At 45.8% G+C, this 19,498-nt stretch overlaps 1 protein-coding gene across 1 annotated transcript in view; it reads left to right on the top strand.

Annotated features, from left to right (window-relative positions):
• The window catches only part of LOC144604643 (protein phosphatase 1 regulatory inhibitor subunit 16B-like), a 135,485-nt gene that overhangs the window by 100,600 nt on the left and 15,387 nt on the right, over positions 1–19,498 (top strand). Inside the window, exons 4-7 of the mRNA XM_078419278.1 lie at positions 602–747; positions 2,759–2,862; positions 17,096–17,220; positions 18,905–19,030. Coding sequence (XP_078275404.1) covers positions 602–747; positions 2,759–2,862; positions 17,096–17,220; positions 18,905–19,030 — 501 coding nt within the window. The remainder of the gene's footprint in view (positions 1–601; positions 748–2,758; positions 2,863–17,095; positions 17,221–18,904; positions 19,031–19,498) is intronic.

Here is a 19,498-nt window from a genome sequence, read left to right as displayed (position 1 = left end):
CTTACAGCGAATGCAGCGCCTGAGACTCATGTTCGATCCTGACTACGGGCGCCGTCTGTACGGAGTTTGTACGTTCTCCCCGTGACCTGCGTGGGTTTTCTCCGAGATCTTCGGTTTCCTCCCACACTCCAAAGACGTACAGGTATGTAGGTTAATTGACTGGGTAATATGTAAAAATTGTCCCTAGTGTGTGTCGGATAGAGTTAATGTGCGGGGATCGCTGGGCGGCACGGACTCGGTGGGCCTGTTTCCACGCTGTATCTCTAAATCTAATAAAAGTCTAAACCTACAAACCTGTATGTCTTTGGGATGTGGGAGGAAACCGGAGCATCCGGATAAAACCAACACGGTCGCAGGGAGAAGATACAACCTACGTACAGACAGCACCCGAGGTCAGGATCAAACCCGGGTCTCTGGCGCTGTAAGGCAGCAACTCTACCGCTGCGTCACCGTGCCACCCCCAAATCACGTGCAATAAAATCTGCCCTGCTAGCATTGCCCAATTCCATGCCGATAGTCCATTTAGGGGAGCAATATATTGTGCATTTCCAAGGAAATGTTTGCATTCTCGTCTGTGTAACGCTTTGCGATTGTCTTCCAGTCTTGTATCGACAACTTTGAAGATATGGTGAAGCTGCTCCTGGAGTATGGGACCAACGTGGATGCGACGGACAACGAACTGTGGACGCCACTGCATGCAGCTGCAACGTGCCGGCATACCAACCTGGTGAAGCTCCTGGTAGAGCGGTCAGTTTACACCAGTCATTTCTGGAGGGGGATTGTCCTTATTTTAGCCTGGCATGGTTTCGTTTATAGTGTAACTCAGTTTATTTAGTTTAGTTTAGTTCAGACCAGTTTCGAGTAGTTTGGTTTAGAGATACATAGAAACATAGAAAATAGGTGCAGGAGTAGGCCATTCGGCCCTTCGAGCCTGCACTGCCATTCAATATGATCATGGCTGATCATCCAACTCAGTATCCCGTACCTGCCTTCTCTCCATACCCCCTGATCCCTTTAGCCACAAGGGCCACATCTAACTCCCTCTTAAATATAGCCAATGAACTGGCCTCAACTACCTTCTGTGGCAGAGAATTCCACAGACTCACCACTCTCTGTGTGAAACAAAACTTTCTCATCTCGGTCCTAAAAGACTTCCCCCTTATCCTTAAACTGTGACCCCTTGTTCTGGACTTCCCCAACATCGGGAACAATCTTCCTGCATCTAGCCTTCGGCCCACAGAGTCCACGCCGACCAGCGATCACCCATGCACCAGTTCTATCCTACAAACTAAGGACAATTTACCGAAGCCAATTAACCTACAAATCTGCATGTCATTGGAATGTGGGAGGAAACCGGAGCACCTGGAGCAAACCCACACGGTCACCTGGAGAACATGCAAACTCCACACAGACCTGTAATCGGGATCGATCCTGGGTCTCTGGCACTGTAAGGAATAGCTCTGCTGCTGCACCACCGTGCTGCCCTTGTTATCTTTTGCTATCTCGTTAATTATTTCTGAGCCGAAAGACTTGAACTGAAGGGATTCTGCAGAAAGACCTTTGAAGAAGGACTCACCTTCTTTGGTAAATCTTCGGGAGTGGCACAGCTGGTAGAGCTGCCACCTCACCGAGCCAGAGTCCCAGGTTTGATCTTGACCGTGGGTGCTGTCCGTGTGGAGTTTGCATGTTCTTCCCTGTGACCTTGTGGGTTTTCTCTGATTATGACCGATGGCCGGCATGGACTCGGTGGACCGAAGGGGTTTTTCCATGTTGTATCTCTACACTAAACTAAACCAAACTCACTAATGAGTGTGCCCCTAATGATGGTGCTCCCTGATAACCAAGGGGGGCCTCAGAGGGAAGGAATGTCCTCTTGGAGTCAAAGAGTCAAAGGGTCATGCAGCACAGAAACAGGTCCTTTGGTCCAATGTCCATGCCAACCAAGAAGCTTATCGAGGCTCGGCCCATTTTCCTGCAATCAGCCCATATCCCTCTAAACCTTTTCTAACCACATACCTGACAAAATGTCTTCCCTTCATTGCTCTCTTACAAGGGAAATTACACAAAATATTGTGCCTTGCTTTGGATCCACATAATTCAACTGCATTTTCTTTACGGTCAATGACTTCATTAATTAAAACCTATGAAGCGGAACATATTTTGCTTGGGTAACTTACAACCCAGCGGTATGAACGTTGAATCCTCCAATTTAAGTAACTTCCATCTACACACCCCTCCCCTCCCCTCCCCTCCCCTCGTCCCCTTCCTCCCCCCATGTCATTTAACCATTGAATTGATTTGCTGACCAGTCAGCTGAAAGACTACACATGATTACGATCAAGCTGTCCACGGTGCACAGATACAGGATAAAGGGAATAACATTGAGTGCAAGATAAAGTCCAGTAAAGTTTGATTCAAGATAGTCTGAAGGTCTCCAATGCGATAGACGATAGGTCAGGATCGCTCTCTAGTTGGTTCAGTTGTCCGACAACAGCTGGGAAGAAACTGTCCTTGAATCTGGTGTGCGTTTTCACACTTCTGTACCTCTTGCCTGATGGGAGAGGGGACAAGAGGGAGTGACCGGGGTGAGAATGAACCTTGATTGTGCTGGCGGCCTTGTCGAGACTGCGTGAGGTGTAGATGGAGTCCAGATTCCGGCATCTGCAGTCTCTGGCGTCTCTGTTTTTGCTGTTTGCAAGTTAAAGAATGCTTTGATCCCAGGGCACACAGTAACCTACTGTCACTCCTCGCGTTACAGGGGAGCGGACCTGTTAGCGGTCAATGCAGATGGGAACATGCCCTATGATCTGTGTGATGATGACCAGACACTGGAGCTCATCGAGACAGCGATGGTGAACCAAGGTAAGATGCAGCAGGCTGGTTCGGCAGGCGGGCTGTATCCAGCATGCACGCAGCACTGGAGAGACCATCCAAACTAATGCTGGCATCCGCAGTCCATCTCACCTACCACGCCTAACCTTTGCAGTGATGAGGTCACACTTCAATTACTGCAGAGAACCAAGCTCTCCACTCCATCAAATGGACAAAGAAACAGAAACGGTGAACAAGGTTTACATCACCTTGTTGTAATGGGCACCCCATTACCGGAAGAAAGTGGAGGCTCTGTGGGGGGTGCAGAAAAGGCTGACCACAATGCTGCCCTTATTATGGGGCATTAGCTACCAGGAGAGGTGTCTCCTTGATCCTTCATGTGCCACACCTTAAATGGTCCATCTGTTACCTGCCGTGCTTTGACCTGCCTCTCCTCTCTTCCACCTTTCTTCCCCTTCCCCGCCTGAAGAAGGGTCCCAGCCCGAAACATCACCTATCCGTGTTCTCCAGAGATGCTACCTGACTCGCTGTGTTACTCCAGCACTTTGTGCTCTTAAATGTATCTGTGTGGTTTAGCTGAACTGTACCGAGTGGTAGAAAGTTCCTTTCAAGGGTCAAGAGCTTTGGTCTGAATTACCTTTATATATTTGTGAGCTTTAGTTGTAGGCATTCTGTGGAATGTTAATTGGTTACCAGTCGGGCTTCAAGGGGAGAGACTTTCCAAGACAAACTACTCGTGTAATGAGGTGAATATATAACATGTCCCTTGGTACGTAATGTGTCTGTGTAATCATGCTCATCAGTGACTAAAATGTAGCAAAACGGACTATGAATAAAAATATCTGTTAGCTAGATGATAGAAAGAAAATGGTTAGACTTTAGTCTTTAGAGTTACAGCGCGGAAACAGGCATTTCAGCCCACCGAGACCATGCCAACCAGCGATCACACCATACACTAGCACTATCCTACACACTATGGACAATTTACAGAAGCTAATTAACCTACAAGCTTTCATAAGCTCATAAGTTCATAAATTGCGGGAGCAGAATTAGACCATTCGGCCCATCAAGTCTACTCCGCCATTCAATTATGGCGGGTCTACCTCTCAAACCCATTCTCTTCATTTCTCCCCATAACCCCTGACATCCATACCAATCATCATCAAACCTGCACACCTTTGGAGTGTGGGTGGAAACCAAAGCACCTAGGGAAAACCCACGTGGTCACGGGGAGAACGTACAAACTCCGTCCAGCCAGCACCTGTAGTCAGGATGGAACCCGGGTCTCTGGCGCTGTGAGGCAGCCACTCTACCGCTGCACCACCGTGCTGATGTGCCTGTGGTTATTATAGTTAGTTCTTCAAAAATGTTGTTAACTGTTGGATCAAGAAACATTGTTCTAACCAAGCAACACTGGAATAACTAATAACAAATGTTTACACATAATGCAGGAAGTTTTTTTAAGGGATTTGGGAACGGCTGTATCATCCTGTTTGATGTGTGCAGAATGCAGGATGTTTGGAGAGGCAAGGTTTCCAATTGTAATTGCAGGACTTGAACTGAACCACAGAAGATGAATGACCACACTGGACATGTTTACCCAATCTGCATTGTTTCATATTGTACATTATAAGATGTCTCATGCTTCATTGTAGAGGACTGAAGGAGGTTGAATATTAATACCTGTAGAACACATTTCTGCTTGTTCTAGTATTGTTGTGAAATGTACTAAATTTACCCAGCCTTACGAGAGAAAGGAGTGGCAGAGTGGCACAGCGGTAGAGTTGCTGCCTTACAGCATCAGAGATCCAGGTTAGATCCTGACTCCGAGTGCTGTCTGTGTGGAGTTTGTACATTCTCCCTGTGGCTGGGTGCTTCTGATTCCACCCACATTCCAAAGACATGCAGGTTTGTTGGTTAATTAGCTTATGTAAATTGCCCCTAGTGTGCAGGATGTGAGACTGGGTAACACATAGAACTGGTGATCGCACCCACAATCATATCTGCCTCCACCATAGGGTTGCCAACTGGCACGTATTAGCCGGGACATCCCATATTTTGGCTAAATTGCTGTCAAATTTACTCCATAATAAGGAATGGACAATAATAGTTCTTTCCATTAGTCATTTTTTTGGACTTCTATTTTGCTTTTGCGAGATGGAATGTAACTAGGATATCCATTAGCTACTTAAATGTGAAAAGATGTTAAAAAAAAACCTTTAAACCTTCGATACCTCAAATATTTAAAATGTTTTGGGGAAGAGGAGCAGAGACTGAAATTGTTCGTTTACTTTTGTTAATAATGCGGCCCATCGAGTACACGCAGACCATCGATCGCCTGTTTATACTAGTTCCACGTTATCCCACTTTTGCATACACTCCCGACACACTAGGGGCGATTTCCAGAAGCCAATTAACCAACAAAGCTGCAGGTCTTTGGGATGTGGGAGGAAATTGAAGCACACAGAGGAAACTCACATGGTCATAGGGAGAGCGTGCAAACGCCACACAGACAACATTTCAGGTTGGGATCGAACCTGGGTCTCTGCGGCAGTGATGAATCAGCTCTACCAGCTGCGCCACTGTGCCGTCTCTGTGCCACTGTGCCGTCTCTGTGCCACTGTGCCGTCTCTGCTCCACTGTGCCATCTCTGTGCACTGTGCCGTCTCTGTGCCACTGTGCCATCCCTGTGCCACTGTGCCATCTTTGTGCCATCACTGTGCCACTGTGCCGTCTCTGCTCCACTGTGCCATCTCTGTGCCACTGTGCCGTCTCTGTGCCAATGTGCCATCTCTGTGCCACTGTGCCGTCTCTGTGCCAATGTGCCATCTCTGTGCCATCTTTGTGCCACTGTGCCATCCCTGGGCCACTGTTCCGTCTCTGTGCCACTGTGCTGTCTCTGTGCCACTGTGCCGTCCCTGTGCCACTGTGCCATCCCTGCGCCACTGTGCCGTTAGATGGTTAAAGTTGTACATCTGTTGAGCTGATATCTCTTGCTTCTCCACCTCCATTCTGGTCTTACCTAAACATTCCCTTTAAGGCAGAAGTGTAAAAGAAATGTCCTGTGACTTCCTCCTGAGCAGCACTGTGGGAACACCTTTCCCATGCAACCGTACCACACTCCTCAGGGCAATGACAGGCAGGCAGTGAGTCGGCTCTCCCAGTAACACCCCCAGCCTGGGAATGAGTGGGGGCAGCAAGAAGGTGGATGGGGAGCGAGGAAGGCAATGGAAATGGAAGAATCACATGAACTGGAGGGCAGGGATCAGGTGCAAAGGTTAAGGCAGCTAGGTTCATCGTAAGAGGTCACCATCTAATCACTGAGGCTTTTGCAATAGATTAATAAAAATACAAGGTATTTACTTTTAGAAAAGAGATGCAGAGTGCAGTTAGAGGAGTGGAATAATCAGCATTCCAACAATTCCTTTAGTCGGGGTAGGTGGGGCTGACTGCATTTATAATCGATAGCTTATCCTGTGTATCCCATTCCTTCATGGAGAATCATTTTACTTCCCACACTTCAGATTGTTTTTGTACCATTTGTAAAAATCCATTGAATGGCAATGAATGTGTGTAAGTGCGGGTTTAGTTTCGTTCGGTTCCGTTTAGAGATACAGTGTGGAAACAGGCCCTTCAGCCCACTGAGTTCGTGCCGCCCACCCATCACCACGCACACTAGCTCTACGTTACCCCTACACTCTCGGGGCAATTTACAATTAACCTACAAACCCGCACGTCTTTGGAGTGTGGGAGGTAACCGGGGCACGCGGAGAAAACCCACGTGGTCACGAGGAGAACGTGAAAACTCCGTACAGTAGTCAGGATGGAACCTGGGTCTCTGGTGCTGTAGGGCAGCAAAGGTGCCACCGTGCCGCCCTGAACACTCTGAACATTTTGTGTACCTCACTCATATTTTAAATTATTTTCAGTCAGAATTTTTCAGCAAGCAGCCCCGCAAAATATCATCCATTGAAAGAAATATCATCCATAGAAAGAAATATCATCCATAGAAAGAAATATCATCCATAGAAAGAAATATCATCCATAGAAAGAAATATCATCCATAGAAAGAACTCCTTTGCAATCAGCTTCTCCTCAAGACTTTATACCAGCATCGTTGAAGTGTCACTGAGGGAGGAAAACCGCTCAGCACTGAGAAAGTTCTTTCATCAGTAATCGGGTTTGCATCATTAACAATTATTGCATTTCGTTTAGCTTAGTTTAGTTTAGGTTAGAGATTACAGCACAGAAACAGAAACAGAAACAGAAACAGAAACAGACCATCGGCACAGAAACAGGCCGTTCAGCCCATCGAGTCCGTGCCGACCAGCGATCCCCACACACTAACACTGTCCTACACGCACACGGGACAATTTACAATTATACCAAGCCAATTAACCCACAAAACCTGTACGTCTTTGGAGTGACTTTGTGTGACTGCATTTGTCCGAAGGCGTCGAAAGCCAATGAGATGTTTTTGAACCTCTGGAACGCTGGATGTTGTGGTGCATTCGATAGAATTATGAGAGGCACAGATAGGGTAGAGAATTGGAACCTTTCTCCCAGGAGGGATAAATAATCTACCAGAGGACATAGCTTTAAGGTGGGAGGGGTAAAGCTTAAAGGAGATGGGTGCCGACCTGAAACATTACCTACCCATGTTCCCCAGAGATGCTGCCTGATCCCTGAGTTACTCCAGCACTTTGTGAACTTTTGTGTAAACTAGCATCTGCAGTTCCTTGCTTTTTCAAGGAGATGGGCAGGTTTTCTACACAGAGGGTGGTGAGTGAATGGAATGTGCTGCCAGGGGTGGTGGTGGACTCTGATATTATGGTGGCATTTACAAGACTTTTGGATAGGTGTACGAATATGCAGCGAATGGAGGGATATGGATTTTGTGTAGGCAGATAAGAGCTGGTCTTGGCATTATGTTCGGCACAGACGTGGTGCCTCTTCTTGTGCTGTACTGTTCTATGTTTAGTTTAGTTTAGGTTAGAGATCCAGCATGGAAACAGACCCTTCGGCCATTGAGTCCAGGCCGACTGGTGATCACCCATACACTAGCTCTATCCTACACACTAGGGACAATTTACAGAAGCCGACTAACCTACAAACCTGCACATCTTTGGAATGTGGGAGGAAACCGGAGCACCCAGAGAGTACCCAAGCGGTCACAGGGAGAACGGACAAACTCCATACAGACAGTAACTCCACCGCTGTGTCACCATTGTTCAATGTTCTATGAATTGTGGTCATCTTTAGAAACACGGAAGCCAGCAATACCCAGCAAGATCCCACAAAACAGCAACATGATTATGTCAAGGTAATCTGTTGCAGTGCAGCTGATTGAAGCTGGAGCATTGGCCTCAACTCCCCTGTGATTTCTCAAAATAGCACCGTGAGTTCTTATTCAAGAGAACAGACACATGGTGTGGGTTTGATGGAAACCTGATGCCCCTAACATCGTGGGAGCTCCTGAACTAAAACATTAAACCAGTTAGTCCCAATTTGTGCAAATAAATGGAGAAATATCTTTAACTGCGATTTGTGTGTGCACGGCAAGAATAAATAGCATCATTCACTACTCAAGGTTTCCTAAAGCTCTTTATACCCAACGATGTATTTTTGTTTTGAGGTCTATTTTTATTATTGCAGTGTAGTGTATAAACACACACACTTGCTTTAGATATATGGCCATGCAATTGATCCTTGTCTGGCCAATGTGATCCTAGGAATTCTATCGTTTCCCTTCTCCTAATGTTGAAAATAATGTTTCGTGTTCGGGATTGAAACATTGCTCTGACATATCAGACTGCAGGGGATTATAAAACGTTAAGATGGATATTATTAATGGTGAATTAGCTTTTATAACAATTAGTAGTTAAAAGATAAGTCACTGCCTGCAGGGCCGTTTTTACAGCATTATGGGCCCCCGGGCAAAGCAGTGTACTGGGGCCCCTACCGTTACTCTCCCCCACCCCACTTTCCCTACCAGCCCCCCCCTGTCGTGCTGGCAAAAAGCACACCGAAAAGCACTTAGCGATGGACTTAGGGTGCTACATTGTTGCGAAAAGCACTTACAGATCGTTGTGAGAAGCACTGAAAATGTTGTGAAAAAAGCACTTATTGAACCTACATTTTAAAAGTAGTATTTATTTATTGCAAGTCACTTAACATACACAGATCAGCATGGGGCCCCCGGGCAAGTGCCCATCAGGCCCATGCGTTAAGACGGCCCTGACTGCCTGGCTGAAGTGTTGTTAGCTGAACAGTGAATCCAAGTGTAGCTGCTGACTTGGGTTAGATGCCTGGTTTATTGTTGCCACGTGTGACGAGTTCCAGTGTAAAGCTTTTGATTGTGTGCTACCCAATTAGATCATATCGTACAATAATTGAATGTAATCAAGCCGTAAACAGGCACAACAGGTAGAGCAAAGACAAAAATAACAGAGTGCAGAATATAGTTTCCAGCATTATAACATAACTGTTCCACAGAAAAAGTCCAATGTCCATAATGAGGTAGTTTAGAAATTTGGAACTGTACCCTAGGTTATGGAAGGGCTATTGATCAGCCTCGTAACAGAGGGGATGAAGGTGTTCCTGAGTCTGGTGGTACCTGCTTCAAGCTTTTGTATCTTCTGACCGATGGGAGAGTAGGGAGAAAAGGGAATGATAGGGTTGAACATATTCAAGAAAACGGTCCGTGATTATGTTGGAAGGAACTGCAGATGCTGGTTTAAACCGAAGATGGACACACAAAGCTTGAGAGAAGGAATGGGTGACGTTTCGGGTCAAGACCCTTCTTCAGATTATGTTGGCCACTTTCGCAAGTCAGCGTGAAGTGTAGATGGAGGCTAAATTGGGGAGGCTGGTTTGCACGATTGACTGGGCTATATCCACAATGCTCTGCTATTTCTTGCAGTCTTGGGCTGAACTGTTCCCAAACCCAGCTGTGATGCAACCCAACAGTATGCTTTCTATGGTGCATCTGTAGAGGTTGGTATGAGTAGAGGCGTTGGTGTGCTTTTTATGGCCATAGCTACAATGTACTGTAACCACAATATTTGCACTTAGGAACTTCAACCAATTCCACTTCGGCACCAATGATGCTGATGACTTGAAATGACTTCTCACTAACACATGGCCTACATAACAAAGCACAAACCCAAGGAACTGCACAGGGTTTGATGGTACCGTACCTGGAGAAGCCTGAGTGGGGAAGGGATCAGGTACCTTCAACGTGCTGTGCATAGATTCACAAGGTGGTTGCTCGATGAGTTTGCGTAGAATGTAACATCGTTTGGACTTTAGAGAAGTTGAAGCATACAAAATTCAGTGGGATTGACAAGATAGATATTGTATATTACTTCCCCAAACCAAGTTGCTGTCAATGGAGTAGAAAGGGACTGCAGATGCTGGCATATACCGAAGATAGGCACAAAATAGAGCAACTCAGTAGGTCAGGACAATAGACAATAGGTGCAGGAGTTGGCCATTCGGCCCTTTGAGCCAGCACCGCCATTCATTGTGATCATCCACAATCAGTACCTCGTTCCTGCCTTCTCCCCATATCCCCTGACTCTGCTGTCTTTAAGAGCTCTATCTAACTCTCTCTTGAAAGCATCCAGAGAATTGCCCTCCACTGCCTTCTGAGGCAGAGAATTCCACAGATTCACTACTCTCTGGCTGAAAAGGTTTTGCCTCTTCTCCGTTCTAAATGGCCTACCCCTTATTCTTAAAATGTGGCCCCTGGTTCTGGACTCCCTCCAACATCGGGAACATGTTTCCTGCCTCTAGCGTGTCCAATCGCTTAATAATCTTATATGTTTCAATAAGATCCCCTCTCATCCTTCTAAATTCCAGTGTACACAAGCCCAGTCGCTCCATTCTTTCAACATATGACAGTCCCGCCATCCCGGGAATTAACCTTGTGAACCTATGCTGCACTCCCTCAATAGCAATAATGTCCTTCCTCCAATTAGGAGACCAAAACTGCACACAATACTCCAGGTGTGGTCTCACCAGAGCCCTGTACAACTGCAGAAGAACCTCTTTGCTCCTATAATCAACTTGTTATGAAAGCCAACATACCATTAGCTTTCTTCACTGCCTGCTGTACCTACATAATTAATTTCAGTAACTGATGTACAAGGTCACCCAGATCTCGTTGTACTTCCCCTTTTCCTAACTTGACACCATTCAGATAATAATCTGCCTCCCTGTTCTTGCCACCAAGCAACATCTCTGGAGAAAAAGGGTGGGTGATGTTTCGAGTTGGGACCCTTCTTCAGTCTGCCTGACTCGCTGAGTTACATCAGCACTTTGTGTCTATTTGCAGTCAATGGAGTTCTTTTGAAATGCTGTTATTGTTGTGGTGTAGTAAATGTAGCAACTAATCTGTTCACAGAAAGCTTCCAAGACCAGTAATTCAATGTGGTAATGACTGGATGGAAATGTTGTGGCTTTTAATGGAGATGGTTGGCACATCACACATCATCCAGAAGGTGCAATTAATCCCCACGTTCCCTTTACATTCTCCGTAGATCCATTGGAGCCTCGTTTTCTACACTCCCTTGAAACTTACTGGGTCTGTGTCACCTGCTCTCATTTGTAGCTCAATAGGGCCCTTGTCACCTCACCCCCTTTAGGTTCACAGGCGCCTCACTTCCCATATACCTTTTAAAATTTACTAGGACCACATTCCCCATGTTTCTTGTGAACTGACCATTCCTCATATTCATTTTAATCTCGCCAGGTCATTTTCTCAAACACTCCTTATAAACTCATCAGGTTGACTGGAAGCTTGGTCTTGGTATGGGTGTATTATTGTCACATGTGCCGAGGTACAACGAAAAACAGTGTGTAGGAAAGAACTGCAGATGCTGGTTTAAATCGAAGGTAGACACAAAATGCTGGAGTAACTCAGCGGGTCAGGCAGCATCTCTGGAGAGAAGGAATGGGTGACGTTTCGGGTCAAGACCCTTGTCTTGCGTGCTCCTCAGGCAAATCATATCGTACATGAGCACAACAGGTGGTGCAAATGGAGAGAGGAAACAAAGTGCAGAATATAATGTTGCAGCTACAGAGAAAGTGCAGATAGAGAAAAAATGCAAGGGTTGCAATGAGGTAGATTGGGAGATTGGGAATTCATCCTGGGATTATGAGAGATGCGTTCAAGAGTTTGAAAACATAGGGGAAGAAGATGTTCTTGAATGTGGCGGTATGTGTTTTCAAGCCTGATGGGAGAGGGGAAAAGGGGGAATGACTGGGGTGTGAATTGTCCTTGATTATGTTTTCAGCTTTGTCAAGGAAGCTTGTGATAGAGTCACGGAGTCGTGCAGCGTTCCTGTGCATTTATCCGATCTATTCCTCTCGTGATGTTATACACCTCTATAAGATCACCCCTCATCATCCTGCGCTCCAAGGAAGAGCCCTTGACTGCTCAATCTCTCCTGACCTGCAGAGGGGGTCGATGGGCAGGGGGGTGATTGGAGAGGGAAGAGGCTGTTTTTCATGAGGGACAGGGCTGTGCCCACAACACTCTGTAACTTCTTGAAGTCTTGGGCAGAGGAGTTGCCAAACCAAGCTGCAATGCGCCCTGACAGGATAAACTGACATTGAGCATCTTGGGTCCAGGAGGAGCTGTCGGATTAGCCTGGATGACTGTGCTATCGAGGTGCTGACGGACTAGCCTGGGTGACTGTACTGTCCTGACCTGGATGCTGTTGAGCTGGCTGTAGGCATCACTGTGCTATGCTGTGTCACTAGGAATAGCCACATTACAAGGTTATGGGAAATTTCCTAGTGATGTACCATCTTTAACTAGTTCATAAGTTCATAAATGATAGGAGCAAAATTAGGCCATTCGGCCCATCAGGTCATTTTGTCTCACTCTGTCATTCAATCATGGCTGATCTATCTATCCCTCTCAACCTCATTCTCGCCATAACCCCTGACACTAATCAAGAATCCATCTCTGCCTTAAAAATATCCATTGACTTGGCCTCCACAGCCTTCTGTGGCAATGAATTCCATAGATTCACCACCCTCTGATTAAAGAAATTCCTACTCATCTTCTTCCTAAAGTTAAGTCATTTTTTTCTGAGGCTATGACATCTGGTCTTAGACTCTCCCACTAGTAGAAACATCCTCTCCACATCCACTCTATCCAGGCCTTTCACTATTCGGTAAGTTTCAATTAGGTTCCCCTTCATCCTTCTAAACTCCAGCGAGCACAGGCCTAGTGTCGTCAAATGCTCATCATATGTTAACCTACTCATTCCTGAGATCATTCTCGTAAACCTCCTCTGAACTTTCCCACACTAGCACATCCTCAGATATGGGGCTCCAAATTGGTCACAACTAGAAAGTGAATACCCTTAAATTTTTCTTCATCTTCACTCCCACTGCACCATTTTCTGCATTTTGAAAAGTAAACTATTAAGGTAGAAATCAATTCTATTCCAACTTGTGCATTGTATAAATTCCTTGCTTATCCGCAACATTGGAATGAACACAGCATTGATATCTTTATACAAAATATTTAATTGCTGATGCAGACATTTCCCACAGAAGTTGGACTCAAAACAATAAATGTTAGCGGTTTAAGAGACGAAACATTGGGGAAAGTAACACAAATCAGGATCTAGATATGACTTGACACATTACTGTGAATTTTTTGAGTGGAGGGGGAGAAAATAGCTTGTATTTACAAATTGCTTTTCACATGTTTCAAGCCAACTAAAATGTTTCTTGGAAAATTAATTACTTCTGGAGTGTAGTCACTGTTTAAATATGGGAAACGAAGCAAGCAAAGTAGTAATATGATCATCTGTTCAGTAAGATTGATTAGTGGATAATACTGCTCTGGTATAGCTGGTAGAGCTGCTGCCTCACAGCGCCAGAGACCCGGGTTCAATCCTGTCCTCAGGTGCTGTCTGTGTGTGGAGTTTGCACGTTCTCCCTGTGACCGCGTGGGTTTTCTCCGGGTGCTCCGGTTTCCTCCCACATCCCAAAGACAGGCGGGTTTGCAGGTTAATTGGCTCCTGTAAGTCAAAAATAAATTGCCCCTCGTGCGTAGGGAGTGGATGTTAAGGTGGAATAACATGGAACTAGTGCGAACGGGTGATCGATGGTCGGAGTGGACTCGGTGGGCCGAAGGGCTTGTTTCCATGCTGTATTTCTAAACTAAACTGAGCTCAATTAAGGAACCCAGCTTCTTTTTAGAACAGCCTTGTGAATTGCACCGATGGTCAAGGAAAGGTGGAGCCCACAATGGTCCATTGTTGGTTGTGGAAGTGGTGATAACGAAGGGATATATAGATGTGAACAGTCAACATTCCTTGGTCATTGGTGCCGGCTCTGATTTGTTATGTACCTTTTCATGCCTCTAGTTTCCCTCCCCCTGACTCTCAGTCTGAAGAAGGGTCTCGACCCGAAACGCCACCTATTCCTTTTTCTACCGAGGATGCTGCCTGACCCGCTGAGTTACTCCAGCACTTTTGTCGATCTTCTTTCCAGCAGCCGTTGGCAGATTACGCAATGCGGTGGCTCGTAGGTCATGAATAAGTAACTGAAACCAGCATTCCTTTGGCCTCAGATCCTTTACTGCTTACGTGACTGGCTTCTTATGGGAATGGAAGAAAGACAAGGGAAATCTATCAGACTGATTCATGTTTAAAAAGCACCCAAAGATTGCAATTATATTACACAGAACTCCAAAAATGCATTTATTACTATCATTTTGCAACGTCTGGGTATGTGGGAACAGCACTATCAAACGAGAGTGGGTCTCTTTAGCAATACCTTACTGAGTGTAACACACTGTGGATGGGAAATATGCACTGGGAATACATTAACGTCTCTGTTTATGTACATAAATGGAATTAAAAGATTAGACTAGTTTACAATATCAGTCTCCAACCAGTGCTATTTTCATACACTTGCATTATTGCTGTTATTTTATGCGATGTTGCATTCTTTTACCATTTGTTTTAAGCAAAAAGTGGTTACAACACTTGATAGGGGAGCAGCTGGGGCGTAAATTAATAATTGTTATTAATAATACATCATACAAAGATTCACATGCTTGGCAAATGAAAGCATGCAGCAAATGTGACAGCCGGCTATCAAGCCCAGTGTGATGCATTGGTCCACTGTCCCTGATTTCATCCATTCTTAGGTTCCAGGCACTGTGACAGCGCCCCCTGCCTTGGATGCTGCTCTGATCCCTCTCACTGCCTGACAGGCCCGGAGAGGCCAATCCCCAGCAGCATTGGTAACAGCTGCAGCCCATTAGCTGATACTATGGTTTGATGTATGTTCATAAGTGTTAGGAGCAGAATAAGGCCATTCGGCCTATCAAGGTTACTCCGCCATTCAATCATGGCTGATTTATCTCTCCCTCCTAACCCCATTCTTCTGCCTTCTCACCATAACCCCTGACTAATCAAGAATCTATCTATCTTTGCCTTAAACATATTCATTGACTTGGCCTCCACAGCCTTCTGTGGCAATGAATTCCACAGATTCACCACCCTTTGACTAAAGAAATTTCTCCTCATCTCCTTTCTAAAGGAACGTCCTTTTATTCTGAAGCTATGACCTCTGGTCCTCGACTCTCCCACTAGTGGAAACACCCTCTCCATGTCCACTCTACCCAAGCCTTTCAGCCTATTGTCAGCCTACTCCCTACGAAACCCAGGCATTCCAGCCAGAGGGAAGGAGGAAGGAGGGAAAGAAGGAAAGATGGAAGGAGGAAAGACGAGAAAGTGGGGCGCCTCCCTGCTAGTTGTGTTCCCCTGTTGTAGGTTTGAGGCAGGCTGAGCCACTGGGTCAAACCTGAGACCACCAGCATCACCGTGTGATAAAGACTGAACTGTCGGGAAGAAGCCCTAGACAGCCAGCGCCTCTGAGGCTAAGACTTGAGATGCCAGTGCCTCTTGCACTCCACAGAAAAACTATGGACTGTGCCCACATACACAGAGGCAGAGACTTAGCTGCCAGGATGATCCAGAGATCGCCAGCATCACTTCTTCAAGCCCCAAAGCTGATCGGCTAGGATAAACACGAGACTGCCAGCGCCTCCTCTGGGGGCAAGCGTGAGCTGCAGGGAGAAGCCTGAGATCGTCATGCCTCCTCCTTCGAGACCAGGACTGAGCTGCCGGGACAAGTCCGAGATCACCAGCGTCGCCTCACATGCACCCTGACGATGAGGGACAGCGCCCCATTGTGGTCCAGTCACTACCCTACTGCAGTCACTACCCAACCCGGTGTCATCCCCAATGTCACATCATCCATTCCCAGCATATCCATGCGCTTATATCCACAAGCCTCTTTAGTGATGGACACAAAATGCTGGAGTAACTCAGCAGGACAGGCAGAGTCTCTGGAGAGAAGGAATGGGTGACGTTTCGGGTCGAGATCCGTATTCAGACTGAGAGTCGGGAGAGGGAGGCTAGAGATATGTGGAAAGGTAAGGTGTGAAAATGACAGGTCAGAGCAGGAGATGATTAAAAGGAAATGTAGAATGGATCATTGTTAGCTGAGGGGAAGGTCACACGAGGTATAGAAGCAACAGAATAAAACCTCTTTAGTGATGTGCTTTTCAGTTTTATTGCTGAACTCTTAAAAGGATAGAATGGTATTAGAGGGATATGGGCCAAACACAGGCAGATGGGACTGGTATAGATGGGGCATGTTGGTCGGCATGGGAAAGTTGGGCTGAAGGGCCTGTTTCCACGCTGTATAAGTCTCTGACTCCATAACATTACCATGAGATAAGATGGTCAACGTTTAGATCCCACTGGAATTAAATTAAAAATGATCAACGGGCCACAATGTTTTCATAGAAAATCAAGAAAAACTGCAGATGCTGGAAATCTGAATTAAAAAATTAAAATAGTGCAGATACTCAACAGGTCAGGCAGCAGCTGTGGAGAGCGAGAGTTAACGTTTCAGATCAAAGATTCAGATAAAGATCACTGGTGCGCTGCCTCTTCTTGAAACAAAAAAGCTTTGAGTTTGAATTTAGTTTATTGTCACGTGTATTGAGGTACAGTGAAAAGCTTTTGTTGCGTGCTTACCAGTCAGCGGAAAGACAAAGTATTGTACTTTTCACTGTACCTTGGTACAGCCAATTATCTAAACTAAACTAAAGTCTGTGATGATAAAAAAATCGCAATGAGTCTCTTTGAGATGTGTTTGTGAATGGAGCGTTGTAGTGATGGTATTTATCAATCTCTCCTCTTTGAATCCTCGTCAGGGATCACTCAGGAGAAAATTGACCAAATCCGCACGGCGGTGGAACAGCAGATGATTGTAGATATCAAAGAGGCCGTTCAGAAGGGCACTGATCTCAACGCAAGAGATGCACAGGGAGCCACCTTGGTAAGTGGAGTCGTCATGGTCCAGCTTCATTTGAAGATCATTCCTGCCATGGGATGAAGGAGAACCTTTGTTGCAATCCACCCGACAGGGTGAAGATTATTGCATTGCATTGTAGTTTACTGCAATGCAAGGTGAAGATTGCTGCAGCATTGTTTGTAGGTTATTTTGAGAACTAAATTGGGCAAAGGTTGGGACAGGCACACCTGTGTAGGCGGCCATTTTGTAATCCTCACAGCAAACCCAACACCACAATAGGTACCTTGATGTGCTGTGGCCCTAGATTTGGGAGGACACCCTGACCTTGAAGAAGTAGCATATTATTCTGCGTGATATTGAAGTAAATGTCAAGAGCTTGCAGTTGCTTGGACCCATATTGGCAAGTTTTTGGAAAATAATCATCATTCTAGAAGTTTATATGACATCCACTGGATGGCACTGTGGTGCAACAGTATGGTTGCTGCCTTACAGTGCCAGAGTCCTGGGTTCGATCCTGACCACAGATGTTGTCTGCACGGAGTTTGTACGTTCTCCCCGTGACCGCGTTGGTTTTCCCCGGGTGCTCCAATTTCCTCCCACTAACCAAAGATGTGTAGGTTTATAGATTAATTGGCGTCTGTAAATTGTAAATTGTCCCTAGTGTGTGGGATAGTGTTAGTGTACGAGGCTGGTGCGGACTCGATGGGCCGAAAGGCCTGTGTCTGCGCTGTATCTCTAAAGACTAAAGTAAAAGTCTATTTTCGCCATTTCAAATCTAGAAAAGGGATAGGTGCTTATATGCAACTTCTATTGATGAAAGTTTAATCAGGAGGAGCAAGACACATCAAACCACCGTAAGCATGAGGCTTCACCTGTGAAGATAGCAAAACGCAGAAGAGATTCAATGAAATAAATCTCACAGCTTATCAATTATATAAGTGAGAGTCAAGAGCAACGTGTTTAATTGTCATATGTAATGAAATTCGTACTTGCAGCAACACAACAGGCGTGCAAACATTGTACAGGCACCTTGCATTTTATGGACACTTGATTTACGCATTTTTAGAATAAAAATGTTAGCTTCTCTAATTACTACTAAAGTTTGATTTTAAACACTCCTATTTTCAGGAAAAACGGGCTCAGAGTTCTGCCTGGCACCCTGTGGCAGTGGAATAGTGCGCGGTGCCTGGCATATGTTTCGTTTACACGCTTTTCGATTTACACGCTGCTTTTCATGTGTGTGATCCTCGCACTAACGCAAGGTGCCGGCACAAAATAGATAACACAATAAGCAAACAAAAAAAGTTCAATAAAATAAAAATAAACAATATATAGCACAAAGCAAAACAAGGCCCGTAGTCACGAGTGCAACCAAGACAGTTGGTAGTTCAAAGTTTATTTGGTGTTTGCAGTGTTCAATTGCCTGATGGTGGTGGGGAAGATTATTAACGGGTCTTTGCCCCATGAAATAGTCACACGCTATTGTGTGGTTGAATCAATACAACATTGAGGTAGGGCCTTTATAATGAGAAAATAAGGAATGACCAAACACAAGCTCTTTCATGCAATATGCCCCGACAGTTTGCTTTCATCTCTTTGGAAGTTCTCCTAGTTAGCACTCTCCACAGATGATGTTTGTTATCGTCCTGTTGCTTCTTGTCAGTGAATGACCACTTGACACCAGGTCTCTTGTCTGTTTCCTCTTCAGCTGCACGTGGTCGCTGCCAACGGTTACTGCACAGTTGCTGAGATGCTGCTTGAACATGGAGCTAAGGTGAACATCAAGGACCGTGATGGTTGGGAGCCGCTGCACGCAGCTGCCTGCTGGGGACAGGTCAGTGCTGGCAACAGATGGCGGCACGGCGGGGCAGCGGTAGAATCGCTGTCTCACGGCGCCAGTGACCCGGGTTCGATCCTGACTGTGGCTGCTGTCTGTACAGAGTTTGTACGTTTTCCCTGTGACCACGTGGGTTTTCTCCGGGTGCTCCAGTTTCCTCCCACATTGCAAAAACGTGCAAGTTTTTGGGTTGATTGGCTTCTGTAAAATTGTCCATAGTGTGTAGGATAGAACTCGTGTACTATGTCTACCCTACACACTAGGGACAATTTGCAATAGGGGGGATCGCTGGGCGGTGCGGACTCGGTGGGCCGAAGGGCCTGTTTCCATGCTGTATCTCTAAAGTCTAAAGAAACCCGATAGAGGTATGTAAGATTATGTGATGCATAGATGGGGTGGGCAGTCAGAACCTTTCCTCCAGGATCAGGAGGCACTGTCTTTTCAATAAGCAGTAGGCTGTTGGAG

Source organism: Rhinoraja longicauda, chromosome 22 (genome assembly GCF_053455715.1).
Source record: "Rhinoraja longicauda isolate Sanriku21f chromosome 22, sRhiLon1.1, whole genome shotgun sequence".
Classification (NCBI taxonomy): domain Eukaryota; kingdom Metazoa; phylum Chordata; class Chondrichthyes; order Rajiformes; family Arhynchobatidae; genus Rhinoraja; species Rhinoraja longicauda.
Note: the sequence above shows the minus strand (reverse complement) of the source record. Positions and strands in the feature narration are given on the sequence as shown.